At 38.5% G+C, this 23,037-nt stretch overlaps 1 protein-coding gene across 2 annotated transcripts in view; it reads left to right on the top strand.

Annotated features, from left to right (window-relative positions):
* The window catches only part of LOC101869434 (septin-2), a 36,298-nt gene extending 16,032 nt beyond the window's left edge, over positions 1-20,266 (top strand). Inside the window, exons 8-13 of one of the 2 annotated variants that reach the window (XM_005147746.3) lie at positions 3,154-3,255; positions 4,064-4,209; positions 5,237-5,320; positions 5,859-5,916; positions 12,366-12,459; positions 19,473-20,266. In XM_005147746.3, coding sequence (XP_005147803.1) covers positions 3,154-3,255; positions 4,064-4,209; positions 5,237-5,320; positions 5,859-5,916; positions 12,366-12,434 — 459 coding nt within the window. In that variant the 3' untranslated portion in view covers positions 12,435-12,459; positions 19,473-20,266. The remainder of the gene's footprint in view (positions 1-3,153; positions 3,256-4,063; positions 4,210-5,236; positions 5,321-5,858; positions 5,917-12,365; positions 12,460-19,472) is intronic. The other variant, XM_031047813.2, reaches the window with a different exon arrangement.
* Positions 20,267-23,037: the final 2,771 nt, after the last annotated feature.

Below are 23,037 nucleotides of genomic sequence, written 5' to 3' on the forward strand. Positions count from 1 at the left end.
AGGGCAGTTGTGACTGGATGAACCTTGTCTGCAGTGTAGACAAACATTCACTGAAGGTGGCAAGAGCTGTTTATACAAAAGTGACCAGCTCTATGATGAGCTAGGTGAAAAGAGGACAGAAAAAAGGTCATTCACTGGTTTAAAAAGGACCTCTAGATCTTCCAGGGAATAATTCTGTTCAGGCTTTGTAGCTTTTATTTTGTTGTTCCACAAATACTGAGGAGATGACAGGTGCTGTGAGCAAATTGAAAGAACTCAGGGAAACAAGAAACCAGAGATGTGGCTGCTTCTGCTGGTTTTATTGCTTCTCTTTTTCAGTGGCTGTACTGACTTGGTGAAAGATTTTTATCTAATGGTAATATTGTTTGTGGAGCTGCTACTTTTTATAAAGAAACTCTATTTGATCTTTCAGCAGTGTACATCAGGCTCAGTTTTCATAGGTACTTATTTTTTTGTTCAGCATTTGATAGCAGAATGATGTTGACAGATTTTATGTTTAATGCCTGCTTCATGTTCATTATTTTACAATATAATTCTCTGGGAATCTGAATGTTCTGCTCTGTCATTTTGAATACATGAAATAAACTGATAGAAATAGCTTCTAGCTACAGTCATCTTTCACAGAATCAATTCCTAGGTGAAATGAAGAACAACATACTCTTACCAGGTTTCAATACTTGCTGTAATTGTTTTGTGCTTTTTTCTGCTGTTTGATGTTGGGGTCTTAGGGTCAAGCATAGCATAGTACACCTGCTTTTGACATTTACTTCTGTGTGGTGTTATTGCTGAATTTTAACCTGAAACATGGCAGTAGTGCAAGTGAACGTGTTTCCCAGTGTGAATTTGGAATTGCTTGGTTTTCAGTACAATTCTGTGAATGATGTTAGATTGAGGGTTTATGATGTAGGTTTTATTATGGAAGATGGAGATGAATCCTAGTTGACATATTCTGTGTCTAGTTCTTCCTAGTTCAAGCAAAAATACTTTTAACTGACAATTTTCAGAACAGTCTGGACATACATAGATGGACAGTGAGATGAATGGCACTTCTGACGGAGTGGTTAGGAAACAGGTAAACACGTCTTCGTTATTTTTGTGCTTCTGGCAGAGGTCACTCTACAAACTGTGAGTTTATATTAAGTCAAATGTATAATGTGGTTCCAAAGCTTTGAAAGTCTAGCTACTGTATATTGTTCTAACTCTTGGCATCTTGGCTGACAGAATCTCTAATCAAGAGTAAGAATCAAAATCCTGCTCTGCTGACGCAGCTTGAAGTCTTACTTTTTTCAGATGTTTCAGCCATTTGGCCATCAATCTAAAGTAAAATGTTTTTGTTTTGCCGCTTGCAGCAAGATCAGTTTGTGGTGCTTGCAAAGGAAACCCAGCTTGGAGTAATTCCTGTTTGGTCTTTCTGGAATTCAAAGTTATTTTTTTAAAACTCTTGAGTGGGAAGAAATGCAAGGCAGTTTCACAGGCTGTGCCATGCACGGCTGCTAAGGAAACCTGCTCAAAAGAATGACTTCATGAGAGGGGAACTAATATTTTGACTCTTTTTTTCATTTCCCATGGGAAGGCTAATCTTTAGGAACACAGAACCGTCTGAGGCCAATAAAATTCAGATTTGAAGAAGCAAAATGCTGCTACATTGTTAGGAGCATAAAATACAGTTTGTTTTTATTGCAATTCTTTTTCCTTTCAGGAAAGCACTAGGTTTAACAGCTGCAATATATTATTCTAGCACCCCTTGCTGTTGGCTTTCCCGTTATTGTTTCACTTGAATTTTATCTGTAAGATCTAAGCCAGGTTAAATGTGCTTTCTTGCTTTCTGCAGCTGCTTAAAGGCATCGCACTGCAGCGCTGCCCCACCTATCCCAGCTGTGCATCTTCAGTTATCATTTGGTGACAATTCAACTGTCTTCCATTTTGTCAAACAGAACAACCTGCACTGATTTAGATGTAATTGGGTGAACGTAACTGTTGATAGTTTCTTGGCAATGCTTATCCCCAAATTTCTTCCTTCTTTTAAAAGTATTGCTCTCTGTGTAGGTGGGGGCTCAAACACTTTATTCTGTGTGTGCGCGTGTGTGAGTGCGTGGGATGTTTATATACCTGGCAGGAAAATATTGTCATGGGAATAGCTGTGGTTCATACATGGTCATTCCTCTTCCAGTGGTCTGAAGGATTGTTTTATTGTAAACAGCTGTTTTGATTACCTCAGCGTCTATCCTGATTTTGCTCAGACTTTACTGTAAGAGTTCATTGCTGCAGTAGTGCTGCTGCTTGGTTCAATGCTGGCTGTGGGGTTACAGTTGCAACTCATTAGGGAATACTAATCTAGGAAGTCTGCAGAGTTAACTTTCTGCTGAGGTAGACAAGTTCCCTTTGAAGAGAGTTATTGTGGAATCTCGGCGTTCTTCATGGCTGTCCTCATACCACCATGCTTTCTGTAGAGAAAGAAAATCTTGTCAGTGCATTTGATGGGATTTCTGACTTAAATATTTTGAATAGTACAGCACCAGAAGCATTCTCTTCAGTTTTGAGGAAAGGATTGACTCGTACCACCTTTGGAAACTGCCAGAGGCCTGGCATTATGCTAGCTGCTTACCCCTGCAGTGATTTCATTAGGAAAAGAATGTATACAGGAATACAGAATAGTGCATTTTTTTATGTTAATCTTGGACATTAGTGGCAATAAAGAACACTGAGTTTGGATGGTTTTTGTCTCAGTGGATTTTGAATAACTTTCTCTGGTTCAAGCTTTTGTGTTTTTTGCTTCAAGAGGCACTGTCTTCTATATTTTTGTGCCTAAGAAATACACAAAAATATACTTTGATATGGGCTGTATGGTTTTGATGCTACAACTAACTGACACCTTCAAATTCATTGTTTTTACTTATTATTTCGTATTAACTTCACATTGTTTTTTTCTGCTTCTGTGTTATGCTCCATGTAAGCCCATTTTGTTGGTTTTTTTTATGGTTTACTTGCTATGTTTTCTAAAACTGCATTGCTGCTCATGATTATTTCTAAGCAGAAAAGCATCCTGAGTTTTCTAGGTGTGACAAACTAGTAAATCGAATGTATGTGTTTTTAACTTAACACATCTGTGATGAAATAAGAATTTATTTTGCTTCCTTTTTTTGTAAATTTCAGGTTCTGGATGAGATTTCTGAGCATGGCATTAGGATTTATCAGCTCCCTGATGCAGATTCTGATGAAGATGAGGAGTTTAAAGAACAAACCAGAGTTCTAAAGGCAGGTTTTTCTCCTAACTTACTGGTTTGCTGTAGTAGTTCTTCAAGCCTACAGTATGCTTAAATATACTTTATTCCTTGAAACTGTGTTGAAAATTGAAGTTTTCTTTGGATGTTGACTGAATTATAATCCTTTTGATTCCAGTCTCTGCGTCTTCACAATTCCAAATGCAGCGTGTCGCATTTTTAATTTCTTTTCTTCTTTTAAGTGTAAGCAACTCTTCACCAAGAACTGTGATTTGCAGTCTGTTTTCTGTCTCAAACCTTTTAACAAGCAAGCAAATGTCTGTGTGTTATGGTTACTATACTAATTAACAACTTTCCTCTTGTTAGAGCAGATAATAAAGGTTTTACTGAAGTAATTTCCTCTTTGTGCTGTGATACTGGCAAAGGTGCTTGAAGAATGTATCTGAAACTCTCTCTCCAGCTACTTTAATCTGTATCTGAAGTATGTTTCTGTTGGCTCATTTCCATTCATGATGTTATGTCAGATGACACATTATGCCCAAACTGTACTTCAACAACAGTCAAGTGTTCCTAAAGCAAAGCGTCATTTCCTTTCGTGCCTCTGCTAAGACAAACTGATCCTAACAGAACTACAGGTGTTAAGAATGAGGGTTTGCATTGCCTAGAATAGGATTTGTTGGATGTGGAAGGATTTTAGTAGAGTGCCTTTGTCAGCATTTCTTTCCCCCTCTCCTCTCTGTTACTTAAAACTCTTTGTGCTTTCTTTAAAAGAAAACAAATCACAAAACAAAGTAATCAGTCAAAAATAAAAATAGTAACTTGTTTTGCTCTGTCTCAACTAGGCGAGCATTCCCTTTGCTGTTATTGGTTCCAATCAACTTATTGAGGTGAAAGGGAAGAAAATCAGAGGCCGTCTGTATCCCTGGGGAGTTGTTGAAGTTGAAAATCCAGAGCACAATGATTTCCTTAAACTGCGCACAATGCTGGTGTGAGTAATGGTGAAATTATCCCATCTCCTGTGGTGATGTAACTGTCACAATGACTGGAGATCTATAAAAACATGAACTCCTTAAATCCGAACGAGCTCTGGTGGCTCTGTAAGCGACGTTTGAGCCCCCTGCAGCTTGTTTTGCTGCTGTAATTCTCTGACTTGGGAAAATAGCTTTCTGTGTTTTACACTGCTTAGATATATATGACAGTTTTTAAGCCTTATGGGAACTGCTTTGATGGGTTTATGTATAAGTTGACGTTTTCTTACAGTGCATTGGATGGGGCAGAGAGGCTTTTAAAATACTACTCAAAGCGATTGAACTGTGACGAGTATTCTAAATGCAAAGCTAATTTTTCTTGGCAATATAGGAAATCTATTGAATATGATACCCTGCCCCTTTATGATTTTAGCTGATACAGATATTCTGTCTGTGTAGATGGTTATAAGTGATATTTTTTCTTTGTTTTAATGATGTCTCTCTATTGTTGGAAATTGAATTCTGTTGTGGATTTGATTTCAGTCTCTCTTGGGCAGGGATTGCCCTCTGCTGGTCATTGGCAACAAGCATTTTTTTCCTCATTTGACAATTGGAAATCGTTAGGCAATGTCAAATGTTACGTGAGTCGAGGAGCTCCACCTAGTTCTCAGTTACAAGTTATACTTAAGAATACTTAAAATTCAAGAAATACTTCAGGAATTAATGAATCTTTCTGAATAACTTTCCCCAAGTCTTCTAATGCTGCAGAGACTGGTATAAATAACTCCTATAAAGTAACTGGTGAGCAAGAGGGGGACAACATACTTTGAGTCTTTGAAGAATACTGGTGTGAGGCACTGAAGTACAATTTAAAAACCAATAACATGAAAGCAGAACCCTGGCTAGATTTATGGCAGGCATGGTCTGTAAGGATTATTTTCCCAGTAGATACATCCAGTATATAAAACAAAAACAGAAGATGAAAGGGTGTTTTTCTTCCTTTTGGCAAGAAGGACAAAGTGTTCAATGGCCCTTTGCATCTTCCAGAACACACATGCAGGACCTGCAGGAGGTGACCCAAGACTTGCACTATGAAAACTTCCGTTCGGAGAGACTAAAACGAACTGGCAAGTAAGTATGTGTGTGCTTCTGGTTGCAGTCTCTTTTTTTGCCACTGTGACATTGGCCTTGCTCTTCCTCCTAACTAATTCCACCTGTAAATAGTCATTTCTCATCTATCTGTGCTGCATCTTTTTTGATAGTGACTTATTCTTGCACTCAAAAATACTTTGCAAGTATTTGGCCAACCATTTTGTTCATAAAGAAGGAAGGAAATAGCCTACACAGCTCTTTTAATGATTGATTTTTGTACCATGGATAATGGAGGAAATCTCTTGATTAGAATAAGCAGCAAAACAATCCCCGTAGCAGTGAAGAAATCCAGTTTTTAGAAATGGAGAATGAATAACAAGAGCATGAAATAAAGACAGCTTATTACTAAAAGGATGCACAGGTTTAAGAGTGTTTAAGAATGTCTAAATTTCCTCAATCTGGAAGCATGTAGACCTTTTTGTTGTTGTTACATTAGCTGAAATATGAGCCTTGAATCTGTTCTTTAAGATTTTTACTTCTGTATCTTATACCATCAATGTGCTCTTTTGTTCAACAGGCCTGTTGAAGAAGAAGTGGTAGACAAGGATAGAATCCTCCAGCAGAAAGAGGCTGAGGTAAGAGGGAGCTTCTGGAACTGTTGTTCTTTAATGCAGCATGCTATGTTCCAACTTCAGTATTTACGTCAGCTACTGCCTACAGAGCACAAGATTGGAGCTGTGAAGAATGGCAGACCTAATCTGAACATACAAGTTGCCCATAAAAAGTGTTTTGTTTATAGTTGCTTGCATAGTGTGGATGGTAGGTAGAATGTGGTCTCTTGATTGTGGGCAGGGTATTTATCACTTCCAGTTTGTATGCTAATTTTCCAGAAGGATAGTTGCTATTTTTTAAATATTGAAATCAGTTTATGTTTATCAGCTACATATGCTGCTTTGAACAGTGTGTTGGGGTAGGCTGATATTCTAATGTCATTTCAGATGTGTATGGCTTACTATCAGCATATTACTGGTAAATTTCTTTTATCTTGTGGCTATGGAGTAGAAAAAGGTTGTTGAGTGTGAAAAAACACACACATTAATTATATCATGGGATTTTTAACCTTAATTTTGAATTGCGGCAAAATTCGTAGTGTTTCTGTTGTACCAGTAAACTTATGGATTTAGTGTTTTCAATCTTTTATTTCTTATGCTGATTTCAAACTACTACTGGGCCTTTTAATGTAACATTTTAATGCTAAAGTTCTAAAGACTGCTAATTTTTAGCCTAGCATTTAAATTCAAGTAGTACACTGCCAATGCTTATGACTGCTTGCATTGTGAAAACATAAGACTTGCTGCCAGTTGGAAGAGTGTTTTTTCTGTTCATGCTTTTATCCAGTTCAGCTTGGATCCAAGTCCATAAATTCAAGAAGGCATGACTTAAAAGATCAATGCATATATGCAGTGATTTGGAGTAAGAAATAAACTACAAGCATTTTTGTGTGTTTCTGAGGTGAAAGATTGACTCCCATACATGGAAATTTTTGAAGTATAGTTACTTCAGTCTGTGCTTTTCCTTTTTCCTTTATAACATCCACATTTAAAAATAGCCAACCCTGGTTAGCTACTGGCTAACCCTGGCATGTTGACTTATATAGCAAAAAATTTTCCTAAAACAAAATGCATAAGCAGCAGATTATCGCCATAACTAGTAGTTACTAATAGGAATTGCTGGTGGCTAAATGGGCTGCATCTTTATCACTGTATTACTTTATTTCAGGAGCATGAGCACACTTGTTGGTCATGCACTTAAGAAAGTGGAACTTTGCAAGTGTTCTGTACACAAACTAACTGCCTCCCATTTATTGATGTGAGTGCAAATCCACAGCACACCATCAGCTGGCACCAGCAATACCAGATGCTTTGGAAATGTCAAGAGCATTTTTAAAGAATGTTTTATGTTTGGTTTTTGTTTTTTTTTTTCCTTTTCTTTCTTAATGGTTCCAAGATTCAGGCAGTAGACTTTGAGAATTTAAGTCATAGCTGTTTCTTGTGTTATTTGAACTATGCAGATTGCATATGTCAAGTAGTTAAGTAGAAACTTGGGTATCCTTATAGGACAGTTTGTCTTCAGTCTTGCATCTTAAAAAGTCTCCTATAACCATTTCCCCTGGAAACTGGGGGAAATGTTCCCTTGTCAGGCACATTGTTATATTCTGGGCACTCTGGGAAAGTATATATACAGTATTTAAACTACATGTATGTAATGCATTTTATACAACATGGCTTAAAGGGCCTCTTTAATTTCTTGGAGGAGACAGTCTCTGGAAGTTTCATCTGGGATGAATCACCTCTGAATAGCTGCTGCTGAAGTTGCAGAGGATTAGGTTAGAACTTGGAAAAAAAAGAAAACAAATAGATTTTTAACTTTTTCATTCTGTTGTTCCAAAGAGATCAAGAGGCTTTGCTGAATCTTCTGTAGATAAGCCACTATGAAGTCCCTTCATCTCCGTATCACCCCTAAGGTTCAGACTGGGAAAGATCTGGGGAGGAAAGAGGCACAGAGGAAATAGGCTTGCATTCCATGGCCTTTTCAGAGAAAACAAATATCCATTTCCCCTCCTGTTTTGCATTCCCATCAGCAACGGTGCTTGAAGTTCTATTTACAGTTTTGTGAGGTTTATATAACCTTGGAAGGAATGAATGCTTGGGCTAGTGCCAGGATCATCTTTATCAAGACATCACTTTGGCTAAATGATCTTTTATTATGCCAAAGGATGTGGTCCCCAGTTCAGCAACTTGGAATTGCTAATCTGTCATTTTGGATTTACTGCTCAGTCTGGTTGTGCTTCTTGCTCATTTGCAAGTGATAACCTGTTTTCCTGAGCTGGGAAGTAAAAATAAGAATAAAGGGATGCATGTTCCTGGCTGTGCATATACTGTAGGTGAGATTATTTTGATGTAGCATAAATGGGCACAACCTTAAAGTTTGTAGTGTTGGGCCTATTCCTATTCTGAAAATATGTGTTTGTGGGCTGCTACTGCCCAATGTAGAGAGGCAGAATGCTTCAGCTTTCCTCCAGAAAGTGATCTAGTGTTAGTCCTGGGAGAACATGAGAAGAAATTAGTAGTTGATTGTGAATGGGAATCACTTAGAGGGGCTGCAATGAAGAACAATGTTCCTTTATGTGGTGGGGTTTTCTTTGGTTGTTTTTTCTAGGGGGATAATGGCTTTTATTTTGTGTTTTTGAGTTGTCCTTGGAAGGAGTAATGCTTGCTGCCTATGCAGTGTGATGGCTGTGGCCATAGTGACTTGTGCTATTTACAATGTCAATATGTCCTATGAAAAACATTTGTCTCAATGGTTGCCCCTTTTCCCATACAGTAAATTTGTTAGGAGTATTGCTCCTGTCTGAAGTTAACAAGATTAGTTGTACTCTCTGGTATTGGAAGTATTTTTAACCAACAGCAGTTATGATGGGAACTTCCTGATTTACTAGAAAATCCACTGCAGTTTTCCATCTTGCCCTATTCTTGCAGCTTCTTCCGTTATGAAATTTCTTATATAAAGGCATGGGCAGAAATAATCATACTTGGTATGGAGGGGGGGGGGGGAAGTATCTCAGTGGGAAGTAGATATTGTTTTAGTTTTTAACATTTATTTTATTGTGGAATCTGTTGAGTTGTCATGGAAAAGCCACTCACCTTGTTCAGACAGGAGTAGTACTTGTTGGTATTCTAGGCAAAATATGCTACAGGTAAAAAGCAGAGCTGTGTGTCCAAACGCCGTTAAGAAGTCCTATAGCTCACTTTTAACACTGTCCTTAAATCTCATTTTAAGTGTTTGTTTCCTTTCCGTGTTGCTACAGTAGTTAGGTGTTGCACTAGCCAGTAGTTACACGAACTATATTTTGGTCCTGACATAAGTAAACTAAGTGGAGTTTTATACCAAGGTTAGATTTACCCTGTGACTTCTGTTATCTGGGAAGTCACAGGAATTACTTGTTTTAACAGATTTCCAAACATTGTTTCCTAACTTCCTGTCATCATATGCATCAGCCATATGCTGTCATGTTGTGGTATCCATTCTTTAGAGGATGCATGCAAGTTCCTGCAGAGTATACTAATGCTGTTCTTACAGGGGAGAGGGTTTGCTGCTGAGAAAGATCAAAGTTGTTTTATGCCTTTGATGCTTGCAGTCACCAACAGTGAACACAGATGTTGATATGACATCAGTTTCAGTCTTCTGCGTGATCTTTTACATTCACCTTTATTAAGAGTAAAGATCTGTCTATGCAGTAGGTCTAGTAAGGTGAGGATGTGTTGGTTTTAGTCTGTATTGTAACATGTCAGAATGGTTCTTCTGTCCAGTCCTCCGCTTAAAGAGGAATTATGGAAGAGACTGATGTGGTGACCACTTTGAGGACAATACAGCATAAGTCTTGGGGTTTTTTAATTTTAATTTAATACTAGAGCTGTCAGGATTCCTGCTGTGCAAACCATTTCCTCTCCAGGATATTTGTGAGCATTCTCTCTAAGTTGTTACCTCTGACTTTAGCCCTGTGGTTATGTGGCCAGGTTTTAGTGTGTGGTTTCTATCATTAGTCATAGGTTATCTGCTACTGTTATGAAACTGTTAGTTGTGAGTTTGATTAGAGCTCTTGAGAAGCCAGTGTTACAGCAGAAAATAACCATTCTGGATTGTTTGTCTGAACGTATCAAATGTTCAACAAATACTACAACAAAATGCTGATGCAGCCCAGGATGCAGTGAAAGATAAGTGTGCTTGAAAACCTCTCATTTTATTTTTTTGCCGACTTTCCTTATGAAAAGGAAACTTCAGTGACTTCTTGATTACTGATGGCCATAGGAGACATCAATGTGCTCAGGTTCTTTAGCAGGCTTTGTACTTGTAAGTTTTTCTACCAAATTAGCTAAAATAGCTTCAGAAACTTGACGTTATTTAGCTAATGGATAAGACTAACGCTTCATCAATAGCTCTCAAAAACACTATGTGAAAATGGAAAATCTTCCTACTATCTCAATGTTAAAAGTGGACGAGGTCTCTTTGTGCTTTTGTCCTGCCTTATGTTTCAGTTGTATGCACCATCTGATTTCTTTCATGGTGTGGGCATATTTTTATCAGTTAAGGTTAAGAAAATGCAATACTCAATGCTGTATTGAAGTCTTAAAATATGATGTTGGCTATTAGCAAAATTCTGCATTTGAGCAATCACCATAATACATGTGCAGCAGCATCTTCCCCTGTGATTGCTGAATGGTTTCTATTTTGGGAATGCTTCATGGCTCAGCTTGGAGTGCTCTTGAGAAAACTCAAGTAGGCGAGCTTCCAAAAAGCTAGTTTTATTCTGATGGTAAATCTGCAGAGAGGCAGTTCAAAAGACCAGGTGTCTTGCATTTTTACAAGCTGATCCTTGAAACTTTTCTCCTTTTTTGGACTGTGGAGTCAAAGCAACTCTCGTTTCTGAGAATTTCTGCTTTTTCCCCCCTCCTTCCTGCAGCATTATGACATCTTTTTGATCAGAAGCCTTTTGTTTTAAGCGGTTAGCAGAAAGATGTAGATGGGTCTATAATAATTGTTACAGACTTAGCTGTATCTCATGCTTTCCCTATGTTAACCTCCTTTTGTCAGAGTGCATCCATGCTGCAGTCACAGGAAACTCAATTAGCCTCTACTGAACCCTGTGCTGCTGCAGCAAGAGGATGAGTACCAATATATAAGCCAGCTAGTTTTAGGCAAGCTCTGTTATCTCTGGTTATGGTGCAGTTTTTAACTGCTTAGTTACTCTTCAGTTTCTTAGTCTTTCACAAATCCGTATCTGAGACCAGGCAAGAAAAACTGACATTGGCATTTGCAATTATTTCTTCCTTGTTCTGTGATCTTTATTTCTGTTTAATGAAGAACAGCTGGGCACCACATACATGTAGCCAAGTGTTTATTGTAGATATGTTTGTATTGAAACTGATGGAGTAACTAGTATCGTAAAGTTAATGTCATTGGCTGGATGAAAATACAGTATAGTTGCTTAACATAGTGCTTTTAGAGTTGAAGAGTTTCCCCCTACCATCCAAAAATAAATGAAGAAAAGCCGGATATATTAAAATCTACCCAATCATGCTTAGAATAATGAAAATTTGCCATACAAGCCTCAGGTAATTTCATGATCTCCAGTTTGAGATGGACTCATGCTCTATACAATGTGCATGGAAATCACAGCCTTTTTCTTCTCCAGTCTGTAAGACAGGGCACTTGCAATTGTGTCTGTGCAGCTTCCCCACCTGCATCTGGAAGGAAATACTAATTTGTAAATCAAATTAGATGTACTTTCATATGCATTTTGAATATCCGTATTAGTGCTTCTCATACTTTGGAAACTTTGTTTAAATTAATGGGGGGTGTTTTGGGGAAAAAAAAACATTATATAATAACTGGCCTTTTATGAGATAGAAATTAACAAGTGTAATAAGAAAATGCTTTAAGAAAACAGTTGCTTCCAGGAAAAGTCTTTGTTTAGATGTAGAAATATTGGTGCTTAGTGTGTTTAGTCTGTCTTTCCAAATTTTTTAAACATCTTTCTATTTCTTTTTAGAAGTAGTTTTTAAATTCTGTCTACATGTTCGGTTGTTACTGTTACAAATTTGCAGAGCTCTCTGGTTAGCCACAAGACGAGTATTCACGCATGACATGCTTTGAGCACTTGTATTGGAACAAAAGAGCACTTGTATCAAGCTTACCCCAACAGTGTAACTCTGTACACACCTAAAGGGCATGTTTTCTTCATTGTAGATTCCCAGGTCTGCAAGCATAGCTGGCTTCAAACGATTTGGATTTTATTGCTCAATTTTCATTTTAAGTACCCTTACAAATCTGTAAATCTTTTGTGAATGTTGGAGCTAATGCACTAAGGAATTGGGGATGGGAAAACCAAAGTATTAAATTATGTATATTAAGTGAACTTTTCCAATGGGACTTGTGTTCTACTATAGAAAAAAAAAGAGAAATTTCCTGGATTTTGGCCTCCTCATGAAATTGTTTTAAACATGTGGGTGTTTTTCTCTTACAGCTGCGCCGCATGCAGGAGATGATTGCACAGATGCAAGCCCAAATGAGGATGAAGCCTGGTGATGATTAAGATGCTTGACATCTGGATGCATCAGGTATTACATTTATGACTTTTTTTCCTTCTCTTTCAGAAGATTTTCCCAATGATTAGTGTTAATTTTGGCACTTTGGATTTGCTTCTACACTACTTAGGAAAAAAATGAGTGATGTCCTGGACAGACTAGAAAAAAATACCCATGCAAATGTTACCCTTCCAGCTGTTTTTAAGTTCTATAAAAGTTTACCTTCAGTGCCTTATTTTTGAATCATCTGGTTTTGTTTGATAGCACCGTCTGCTCAGAAAATTAGTTTGACTACATCCAAACAAAAGTGAGGGTGTTTTGGGGTATGTAAGCTCTGAATTTATATCATTTTTTCCAAAGAGCCAAACAAAAGTTTAGACAGACTGGTTACCTGTACTGAATACAGACTCCCTTCATGTTATATATATCTATTAGTGGGATCAGAGTGAGTAAGGGAAAAAATCCGTGTAGCAAATATTCATGCTTTCTTCAGAATGCAGCTCTTCTGGTATAATTCTTCTTTTAAATGTAAGAAGAAAAAAAAATAGAAGGATATGAGGAGTCCTATTGCTTAATACTTCAGTTTAATACTCCAGTTGTGATTGCTGGTCTTCTGGAATGTAAAGCTTGAATAAAATGGATTATATTATCCCTTATGACCCTGTGGCAGCTGCCAACATTCCAAGCCTAAAATAAGGAGATTTTTTTGTTGCCTTTATTTGAACCTTTGGTCTTCCTGTTTATATTAAAAAAAAAAAAAAAAAAAGAAAAAAGTCTCCTAAGGAATAAACTTATTCACTGGATTCTTATTTAAGCAGAAGTTGATGGTTTTACTGGTATGTGCACTGTTATCTTTGAGTTGAAGTAGTTAAGGGTAAAAAAGTAAATTCAGACTCAGGTTTCTTACTGTCACAATTCCGAATCTTGCAGATAGAGAAGTCTTCACATCATGGCTTCTAACTTCAATACTAAGATGTATTTTCCCAGAGTTGGAAATCTAAATACTGAGGATAACTTTGTGGCTGACCATGCAGTGTATGCGATAGCAGTGTCTGACACAAAGCTCTTGCTTCCTCAGACAGGAGCTGGTAATTAAGCAGCCTGTTAAATATTTTAGTCTGAACTGAAGGTCCCAAGTTCTCATGATGAGTTTGTTATCATATGGCCAAACTCTGACCACTGTGAAAATGGCTGCTTGATGTAGGAAACCTTATGCAGTGTAAATGATTATTACTGTTTCTTACAAAGGAGCTCAGTTCTTTGTGCAACTTACAAATCCTAATTGCATGGCATTCTTTAAACTGCTACTTGGCAAGAAAAAACTGTGCTCTAAACGTAAGAGTACTCTTACAGAGTACAGGGTGGTAAATGGTGCAGATGTACTTGGAGCTCTTTCTTCCATTCCTAAATACTGGATTTGCTGTGAAATTGCCATCTGAGGGTTAGTAGGATGTAGTATTTCCCACTAATAGTTAGCCAGAAATGGCACCAGATTCCCTGCGTTTCACAGCTTCTGGCAATACTGGATATGATGTTTATAAAAATGAATTGGAGCATGGTTTGTCCCAGGCTGAATTTGCAGCCACGGCTACATAAGTAAACAGAGCTCTGAGCATGTCATCCACGTCCATGTGAAATGTTATTTTGTGGATACTTTACATTGCTAATCTGGAACACATCTTGGACCACTGCATGTGTTAAGTAGGAGAGCTTTGCAGATTTAACTAAGTGTCCTCATGATCCTGTTGTGATTTAGTTTGAACTAAATCTTTAGAAAATTATTTGATCTGAAATACTGAATGTGAGCAAATTTGAGAAGGATTTGAATGAGGCCTTCCTATGCAGAGGCCCTGCTGTTTATTTACAATCTCTTAAACTACATTTCCACAACTGCTATGGAAATAATTTTGTTTGACAGTTTACCTGTAGGAAAGACTTTTGAACTTCTTTTTTTGTTACCTTTCAGTTACTGGTAGATAGATAGATAGATAGATAGATAGACTGACTTCTAGCCTAATTTGTTGGCTAATATGTACAGTCACAACTGCAATCGCAGTCCTGCTAAATCAGAGTGTTGCTGTATGATCCTGTTAGCATGCTGATGTGAATCCTCACCTAGCACTTAGCCTTAGGGAAGTTTCTCTCATGCATGTTAAATGGCTTTGCAGTTTAGGAGGAAGGATGATTTCAACCTCCAGCATTCCCATCAAATTTATTTGCTGTGTTTTATTGAACTCATTATGTCCAGAGAAACCAGGAAACTTGTAATTAAAACAGTAGTTACCAGAAATAAACTACCAGCAAATTTAAATATACTTGATATCAATCTTTTTGTTCTATCACAGTTTATCCTTCTGCATCTCTCAGGTTCTAGTTTTACAAGAACTTTAAAGAGTCAGCTCTGCTTCTGAAATCATTCTCTCCTCCAATTGCTCTTTTGCACTTCCTAATCTTTGTGCTGAGGAAGCCATGTAACTTTATAGATAATTCATGTAAAAATTAACATGTTCACTTCTCTTAATTTAGATAAATATTCAAAAGTATCTTCTTAAAGCAAAGATATTTTTTTAAAAGAGAGGTATGGTGTAAATACCTCCATAGATAAGAGCTGGAGAGTAAACAGTAAGATAATGAAATGTGGTAATATCCAAATATGTGAAATACCCACTTCTGGTTTCAGATATATTTCGGGGCGGGGAGAAGATTGCTGAATGCTTTGGGGTTTTCTGGAAGGAGTCTGGCATTGCATAATGATTAAGAAGTGCTAAACTCAAATCCTTGCCAAAAAGACTGAGGAGTCAGTATTATCATAAGGTGCTACACAGATGGGATGACTGGAAGGTCTGGTTTGCCTGATCCCTTTTGAATAGGGGCATCTTGAAAGGTGTTATGGAAAGAGCAAAGAGAGAATTTACTTCAAGCAGTTTCCTTTACTTTCAAGACTAGAGTAAGAGAAGCATAAGGCGAGTGACAAAGGCAAAGATTCTATGAGGGGAATATGTTCAAAGCTTCCAAAGAGAATGAACAGATTTGTTGCTGCAGACAAGTAGAAATCTGAAAGTGAATGAAAGGCAGCAGTGGTGGAAACTAGGACAGGGGTAGAAAAGGAAGACGATTTTGGAAACAGCAGTGACCAGTGTGCCAACTGCAGGTTTTGACAAAAGCCTGTAAGTACAGACTTACTCTCCAAGATGGTGGTGATTGAGAGCAGCCCTAACCAAGGTGTGTTCATCTACATTTTTGTCCATTTCCTCTATATTTCATAGTTTCTGTGTACAAGCATGTACACAAACATGTGGGGGTGTTTGTAGCAGGGGGTGAGAGCACAGATAGATACCAGAATACTCTTACAATAAACAGGAGCAATTCTTTACCCTACCTTTTGATATACTAATCTTACAAGTCCATGTGAGGCATGGTAAAGACTTCAAGGCAAGCTTGATTTTTCAGACTTTTTGCCTTTAAAATGCAAGACACTGCTGCAAGAGTGTAGGAGCTTATGGCTTCTTACATTTGACAGTTCAAATGAAGGATTGGAGAGGAAGGAGATAGAGGGGTGGAGTAAGTTACCAAAAACTAAAACAGATTTAGTTTTATTTGGATACTCTAATATGAAATGCTTTTGAAATTAGTCTGCAGCAATTCCAGCAGCATATTTACTAGTTTCTGGACTTGTCCATCTTAAATGAGCCATTATGATGAAAAGCTGGAATTATGTTTTCAAATGAAATGGTTATTGATGGGTGTTTCTTCCCTTTCCTTCTCTGTTTCTGAAAACCTATCTCTTTGCAGTCTGTTTTTGTCTTGTTATTTTTACAAGTCTGAATTGTCTGTCTTCTACTCAGCTTCAAGATCATACTGGGACAAATCAGTAACAGAAGCCAGGCTCTGAAAAACAAATATAGCCAGCTGGAAATGTATTTATGGTTAGGGAAATGTGTTCAGAAAAAAAAAAACAAACCAAAGCAAGCATCTTGCACTTAAAATATCTGTAGGATGTTGAAAATTCCTTTAGTATAGCTCATGATTTCCACAAGTACATTAAAGCCTCCTGAGCTCACCAACACTGTTCTGATTCTTGATAAGAGCAGTACTAAAGGCATCAAACAGCTAGTTCTTTCTACCAATGAATTGACATCATTTAACAGAACAACACAAAGCATTGTCATAGCAACCAGCCTTCTAAAACGATGCTGCTGAATGCTGAATTGATCCGATGAGAAATGTCATTTGAGGAAGCAAAGATTGTGTTGTAGCTTTTGGCAGCTGAAATTGAGAGCCTGGAGAATGGGAAGCTTGGGCAAATTTGTAGTATTTGGAACAACTGCCTAGCACTGCCAGTGGATGTTCTCTGGCTAGAAACTAGATTAGAAGAGTGCCATTGCTCTCCAGCTCTTTTCAGCTCTTCTAACTATGGAGCTGTTCAGCAGCAAACCCTTCACTGATGGCCTGGCACAAGTTTTTGTTCCCTTTTGAGAGTAGATTTCTGATAGAAATTGTCATTTTTCCTCTGCTGCTGTACAACTGAAGTACTGAACCTGTGTGGCTCCATAAGTCCTTGATGTTAACCTGTATAGAAAGATCTTAGCAGGGTCCTTCAAGAGCCAACTACCTTGTATCTGATGCCCACCTGCCCTTGCGTATAGTGTGCAGAGAGCTAGGCAGGCTTCAGATGAGAGTAGTGTTGTGGCTTTTAATCCTTGATGTAGAGACCAATAATGCTTTAATTTGAGTTCATTAATGTAAAAATAATACCTTGCACCTCCCTATTAGTCCATACTGCTCCCAGTTGGTGAGGCAGTCATGTTCCTGAACTGTAAGTAAAACATAATAAAAGATATGTTGTACTTGGATCGTGACCCTGGCATTTCCACAGCATCTCTCTCTGGCCTTTGACAGAAAATGAGTTGTGTGACCCTTCCCAGTAGGAAAAAAGATAGCACTTTGTTAATATTGTGAAGAAAAATATGTAGCATTAATATGATACGTAAATCTGAAGTATTAGTCAGGTTTGTAAACCTACTGTACCTAAGTATTCTCTATTTTCTGTCTCTTAAAGAATCTTGCTTGGATATTTATCTGTCTTGGCTGATGACTTTTGCTATAGAGAAGTATAAGGTGTTGCTACAGACTAGCAAAAGGAAAAGGAGCAACCCTGAAGTACCAAAGTCATCAAAGGATGACTGAAATATCAGGAACCCAAAATATTACGGGTGTGAGTGACAGAATGAGTCAAAACTAACAACAGGACATTGGTGTCATCCAATACTCTTCTTCCTTTGGGAAGATGCCATTTCTCAAAATTGTTGCTAGTGATTGTCCACTCAAAGCTACAACATAAAATGGGTGCTATTTGAAAAAAAAAATAGGTCAGAGAGAAAATGTAACTGCTTATAAAGCAGATTTCTCTCATTGAGAATTCAGAAGTGTACATGGAGAGTGTCAAGTTGCCCTGGAAGCAGCTGAGAGGCAAACTCATTCCTTCCCAAGGCGTTCAAAACTTTTACAGATGTAGGATTCCGAGCTGTCTGCCCATGTGTATCAGGGTGCAGGTGTATGTAGTGGTAGTTATGCTACCCAAAAGTTTTGGTTTAATGGTATCCTGGAGAAACATACCATCTTTCTTAAATAATGATATGAGTTCATGTTACAGGCGTTTAGTAAAGCTATGTATTGGTGAAAGGAATATGGGGGCCTGTATGGTTAGTGTAATAAAACTGGAAATCAAATTTGTGAAGGACAGTATCAAGCTAATGTATCATAAAATATTGTCTTGCAAGGAGATTAGGAAGAAAGAGCAGTGAAATGAATCCACAGTGAAAATACACAAATGTGACTTTGCCCAAGTATGTTCTACAACCGAATAAAATGTGAATATCATGTTGCTAATGGTGGTAACATCAGTGCACAGCTGTGCTTATAAACTGAACCTTTATGTTTATTGGAAATTCCAGTCTTTTTGTGAGTCTGAAACATCAGTTACGGTTTCCTCTTGAGGTGTTTCTGTAATACATTAGAGTTAGGCAGTGACAGAAATGTAGTTTCTTTTTCCTACAGTGTAGCACAACAGATTAATTTTGAATTTGAACACTGAATTTAGTTAGCGATGTATGGACACTGACTTTAAAGCCCTAGTGCTGGCTTGCCTGTTCTGGTTTCTATGGGAAGTGATGGCCTCTTTAAAATGTTAAGTAACTGTGTATTGACCAGAATTCCCACTTTGAAAATGGCAAAGAGCAAAAGACCCTGATACCAGCTTTTCTTGCTTCATATCGCAACCTGTAGGCACCTACTGTTGTCTCAATGAGTGTTGCACTGTACTTTACAAGTGAGTTGACAGAACAGTGTTTTCTAGGATATGTCTTTCTTCCATCCAGATAAATATTTAAGGATATTTTTTTCCTGTTTGAAATGAGTACTTTTGTGACTGGAGAATCTGAGGTGTCACCTGAATCCCAAATCTGACACAGCTTCTCTTAAGCAGGGAAAGCTGGAATTGTGCTTTCTTTGTAGTAGCCTTCTTTCAGCTGTATGAATACTGCTCTACAAATGCTTGAAAAAATCTATTTGCTTTGCTGTTTCACTTAAGCAGTGTCATAAGAGTGTTTGTGCATGACATCAAGTAAAAGTAAGCAGTTTGCTGCTTACTTTTAGCCCTGTTCAGATAAGTAGGTTTTGTCTTCTCCAGCAGAAGTAATACTTGACATAGCAGGCTGAGGTTGGTGTCTTGTGTGTGTTACTGGTGAGATGAGCTGTTATGCAGTTCTTGCAGATGGAGGGGGTGTGGGTGCTTAAGAAGGTATGTAACTACAAATAAAATCTCATTCATATGCTCTTATTAGACATTTGTGGTAAATATTTGGGGCCAAACTGCATCTGCCTCAGCCAGTGTAGTTCTAATGCAGGTCCCTGTGATGCAGTAACTGGAATGTCCTGGTCTTGATTTATGCTGCTTTGCTCAGAGGTGCTCAGGCTGCCCCAAATGCTCTGACAGTGCTGAGAGTTTGTCCTTTCTAATGCTCTTTGTTTTCCACTTCTGTTTGCAGCAGTATTCAGTTCTCTAAGTGGATGGGTGCTCTGTTTTCTTTGCCCGAATGGTAACGTTCAAATGCAAAAGCTGGATGCCGCAGATCAAGACCTGCGTTAAAACAAAGTCTGAAGACCATGTTGTAAACCGGCTTCTTTTATATATTCAATGTTAATCAAATTATAGTGTATCTTTTTTTGATTCTTTTGATAACTGTCTTCATACTTATGTGGTTTTATTATCCTTCCTATACCTTTTTATACAGAAACTGACAGACTATGTTGTTTGGACTAGTCATTGTGGTGGCTTTAAGGAGTTAGTCGTGTATCTGCTAGGTTATTCTGAACAGTTTTGTGGTTAATACTGAAAGACTTTGTGGCCTGTTTACAGTAAATGCATGTGTGCTTGCACAGTATCATAACTCACTTGCCATTTTAAATCATTGTGTATCCTATCAGTTTTTCATAACTTTCTCTGTGCTTTGGTTACTTTTGAAGCTTCATCTCTGGTGATTTATATTTGTGTGATCTATGAGAAAATGTACAGACCACTGATGATTCACCAGTGATGCAAAGAAGCTGACTTTTCTAAATCATCGTGCCTTAATGTATCGTAAACACTACACATGCCAACAACTTCTGGGGATGCCTCTGAAGATTGGCCTTCGGGTCTCAAGTCTTGATTGCAAGAATTTCTGTCACAGGCATTTTTATCTGTCAGCTGAGTGAGGGCATGTTCTGAATTTTTTTTTATATACCATAACACTAATTTTCATTGAAGTTTTGTAATAAATTGTATGAATGTGGAAAATGATGAATTTTGGGGTGATTTTTGTTGTTGGTTTTATTATTATTATTATTTTGGCTTTTTCAAGTGAATTACGAAATGCTGTAGTGGTGTTGTGCATAGTGTGTATTCAAAGGGATTGTGGTATTTCCCTGGGGAATGAATGCACTTTCTAGAGTTTGCATAAAAACTGCTTTGATTTCATTTCAGAACAACTTTGAAAGTGTTTTAACTGGTAGTTAGGTAGCAAGACTTTGCATCCACTTTTTTCCCCATAATTCAGTAAGCACCTGCTAACACCTTTAAGGTAGGTAAATACCTTAGAAAATCCGATTGCACGCCTTACTTCATAAGAATGTTGCTGGTTTCTTTGTTGCTGCTCTCTCCTGCATCCTTTGTAGTCTTGTGTGTATTACATATGCATAAGCATAAATTATTTTGCAAGTATGGGATTGAGACACTGTCTTCAGTATTAATTGGAGAGTCTTTCATGTAATTAGCTCTAATTTTACTGTCTAGCAATGAGTATTTACTCAGGATAGGATTAACAAACGATTTGTATCACAGGGGTGCGTATTTGGCTTGTGCTTGAACTGCATAAAATGGATGCTGCATTGTTATGTCGGCTGCTATAATGAAGTTGAAAGAAGAAATGCAGTGATGGATTTGTGTTCATACAAAGCGTCTTCAGGTTTTATGAAGATTTGAATTGGGTGTCTGTTGGAGAGGGCCAAGGTGAGAGATTTAACACAAGCATTTTCTTCTGAGTTATGTGCCATTATATGCACTGCTCTTGTTTTTCTTGCAGAATTTTGCATCGTATTTTGCAACCCTCTTAAGATGATGTGCTGTCCATTTGTGCTTGTGAAAGTCAGGACAGACACACCTCTCCTGAGAAGCCAAGACTTTAGTTACATACATTAGTTGTGCACTGGATTAGGTCTCTGAACAAAGGTAACATGAAAGGTTGTTCTTTCAAAGCAAACCAGGACAATAGGGAAGCAGACTTTAAAAAGCATCTAGACTTTTATTTAAACCAGAGCATTTTCCCTCCCTCTTTTGAAATCAAGGCAAACTCACTGTCATAATTCTTGTGTGGGAAGCTTCAGTGAGCAGATTTTTACAAGAGGATACTGATTATCAGTTGATAGTCTCTGCCTTCTTCAGGCCTCTGGATTCCAGCTGGAACATTTTGGCTCAAAACCTGAGATTTATTTTAAGAATTGTCCAAAAAGAGCTTGCAGTACTGCTGGTACCATACACAAGTAGTTTTCTTTCAACATAGGCTTTATTTTTGTGCCTTTTGATGTTGCCTGATGTTAATCTTCAGTTACATTTGAACTCAGTTTTGTTAAATACTTCACACTATGATGGGGTAATACAGTTGTTAAGCCAAGTCTTTGTTACTGGGAAGATCTCTGGCTAGAGCCTGATTTCTGGCCTTGCATTTCTACTCCCATTGGTCTGGGCAGTGCCAGGGCCATGGAGGACACAGAAACCTTTCCCTGAATTCCAGCCTCTCCTTCTCCAGGCTGACACTTCCCAGCTCTGTGACAAAGTGCCCACATACAACTACTTTAATGATGTTCAGCAGGATCAAGGAGCACAGGATTGCAGTCCTTTCAGTCTTTGTTAGATTTAAACCACTGTGGCAGACTATGAAACAACTCCTGAGAGGTTGATGGGCTTGCTGGTTCTTTAATTGCAATGTAGAGTCTCTAATGGTCTGTGGCGCTCTGACATTTACAAACAAGCAGATATGCTGAGAATTACCTGATTTAATTTTTTCCAATGCTTTGAATCAAAGGCTGAAAGTGAACTTGGGATGAGCTAATACGATTCCAAAATGTATATGCCTGGGATTGCCAATCTCTGGTCTTAAAACTGTCTCCTTTGTTTTGATATGAAGGATGTTCTGAATGAGAAGGTGGAAGATAAAGGCTGTGATGACTACAAGGATTTGAAAACTTAGTACTGTGGCATCAGTGTCAGCTTTGTTTACAGGGCAGGAGAGGGTCCATGCACTTGTGCTGTCATCACCATGCCAAGCACATCCTGTCCTGTATTCAGAAGACTTTCAAGTCTGACTATTTACTTGTCTTTGAAATGTGGAAGATGTGACCTTTCCCTTCAGCTGTGGAAGTTGAGGGAAGGATCTGCGTGTCCTCAGCCTTTACATCACACTCTCCTTGCTCCTTTAGAGTTGAGTTGAGGTTCCTATGAGCTGTTCTTAAATCACGTGCCACTACTGCCTCTGGAGTGTTTAAAACTCATTTGAGTTCTCTCCTGCCTTTTCTTACAAAGTTATGCTGACAGCCTTTACCTAAAATAACTTTCCATATCACCTCTTTAAAATGTTTTAATGGAAGCAAAGCATGCATTCCTACTTTGCACAGTACGGCTGTACTGTGAATCAGGACTTCCCACTGTATTTCGAGATGCTAAATCTGGAAACACATTTCCTATTTATTCTATTTGCGTTCGGGGTTTGTGTTTTGGGTTTTTCAATGGGTGTATTCCTTCTGGATGCTGTGTTTCTGCTCGAGAGTAGGCTGTGCTTCCTTCTGTCGTGTTTCAGCCTCCAGACCGGTGGTAGCTGGCACCGCTCGGGGGGTTTCTCCGGTAGTACTGCCGGCCCTGGACGTGTCGGGGGCCGGGAGGCGCTGCCCAGGAGCCTGTCAGCGGTGATGCTCCGGCCGGGAGGAGGCGGGGCCGGGGCGGGCGCGGGGTGGGGCGGGCTCCCGGGATTGGCAGCCCCGGCCCGGCCCCGGCCCCTCCGCGGCGGCGCTGGGGCGGCC

This window comes from Melopsittacus undulatus, chromosome 12, assembly GCF_012275295.1.
Source record: "Melopsittacus undulatus isolate bMelUnd1 chromosome 12, bMelUnd1.mat.Z, whole genome shotgun sequence".
NCBI lineage: Eukaryota > Metazoa > Chordata > Aves > Psittaciformes > Psittaculidae > Melopsittacus > Melopsittacus undulatus.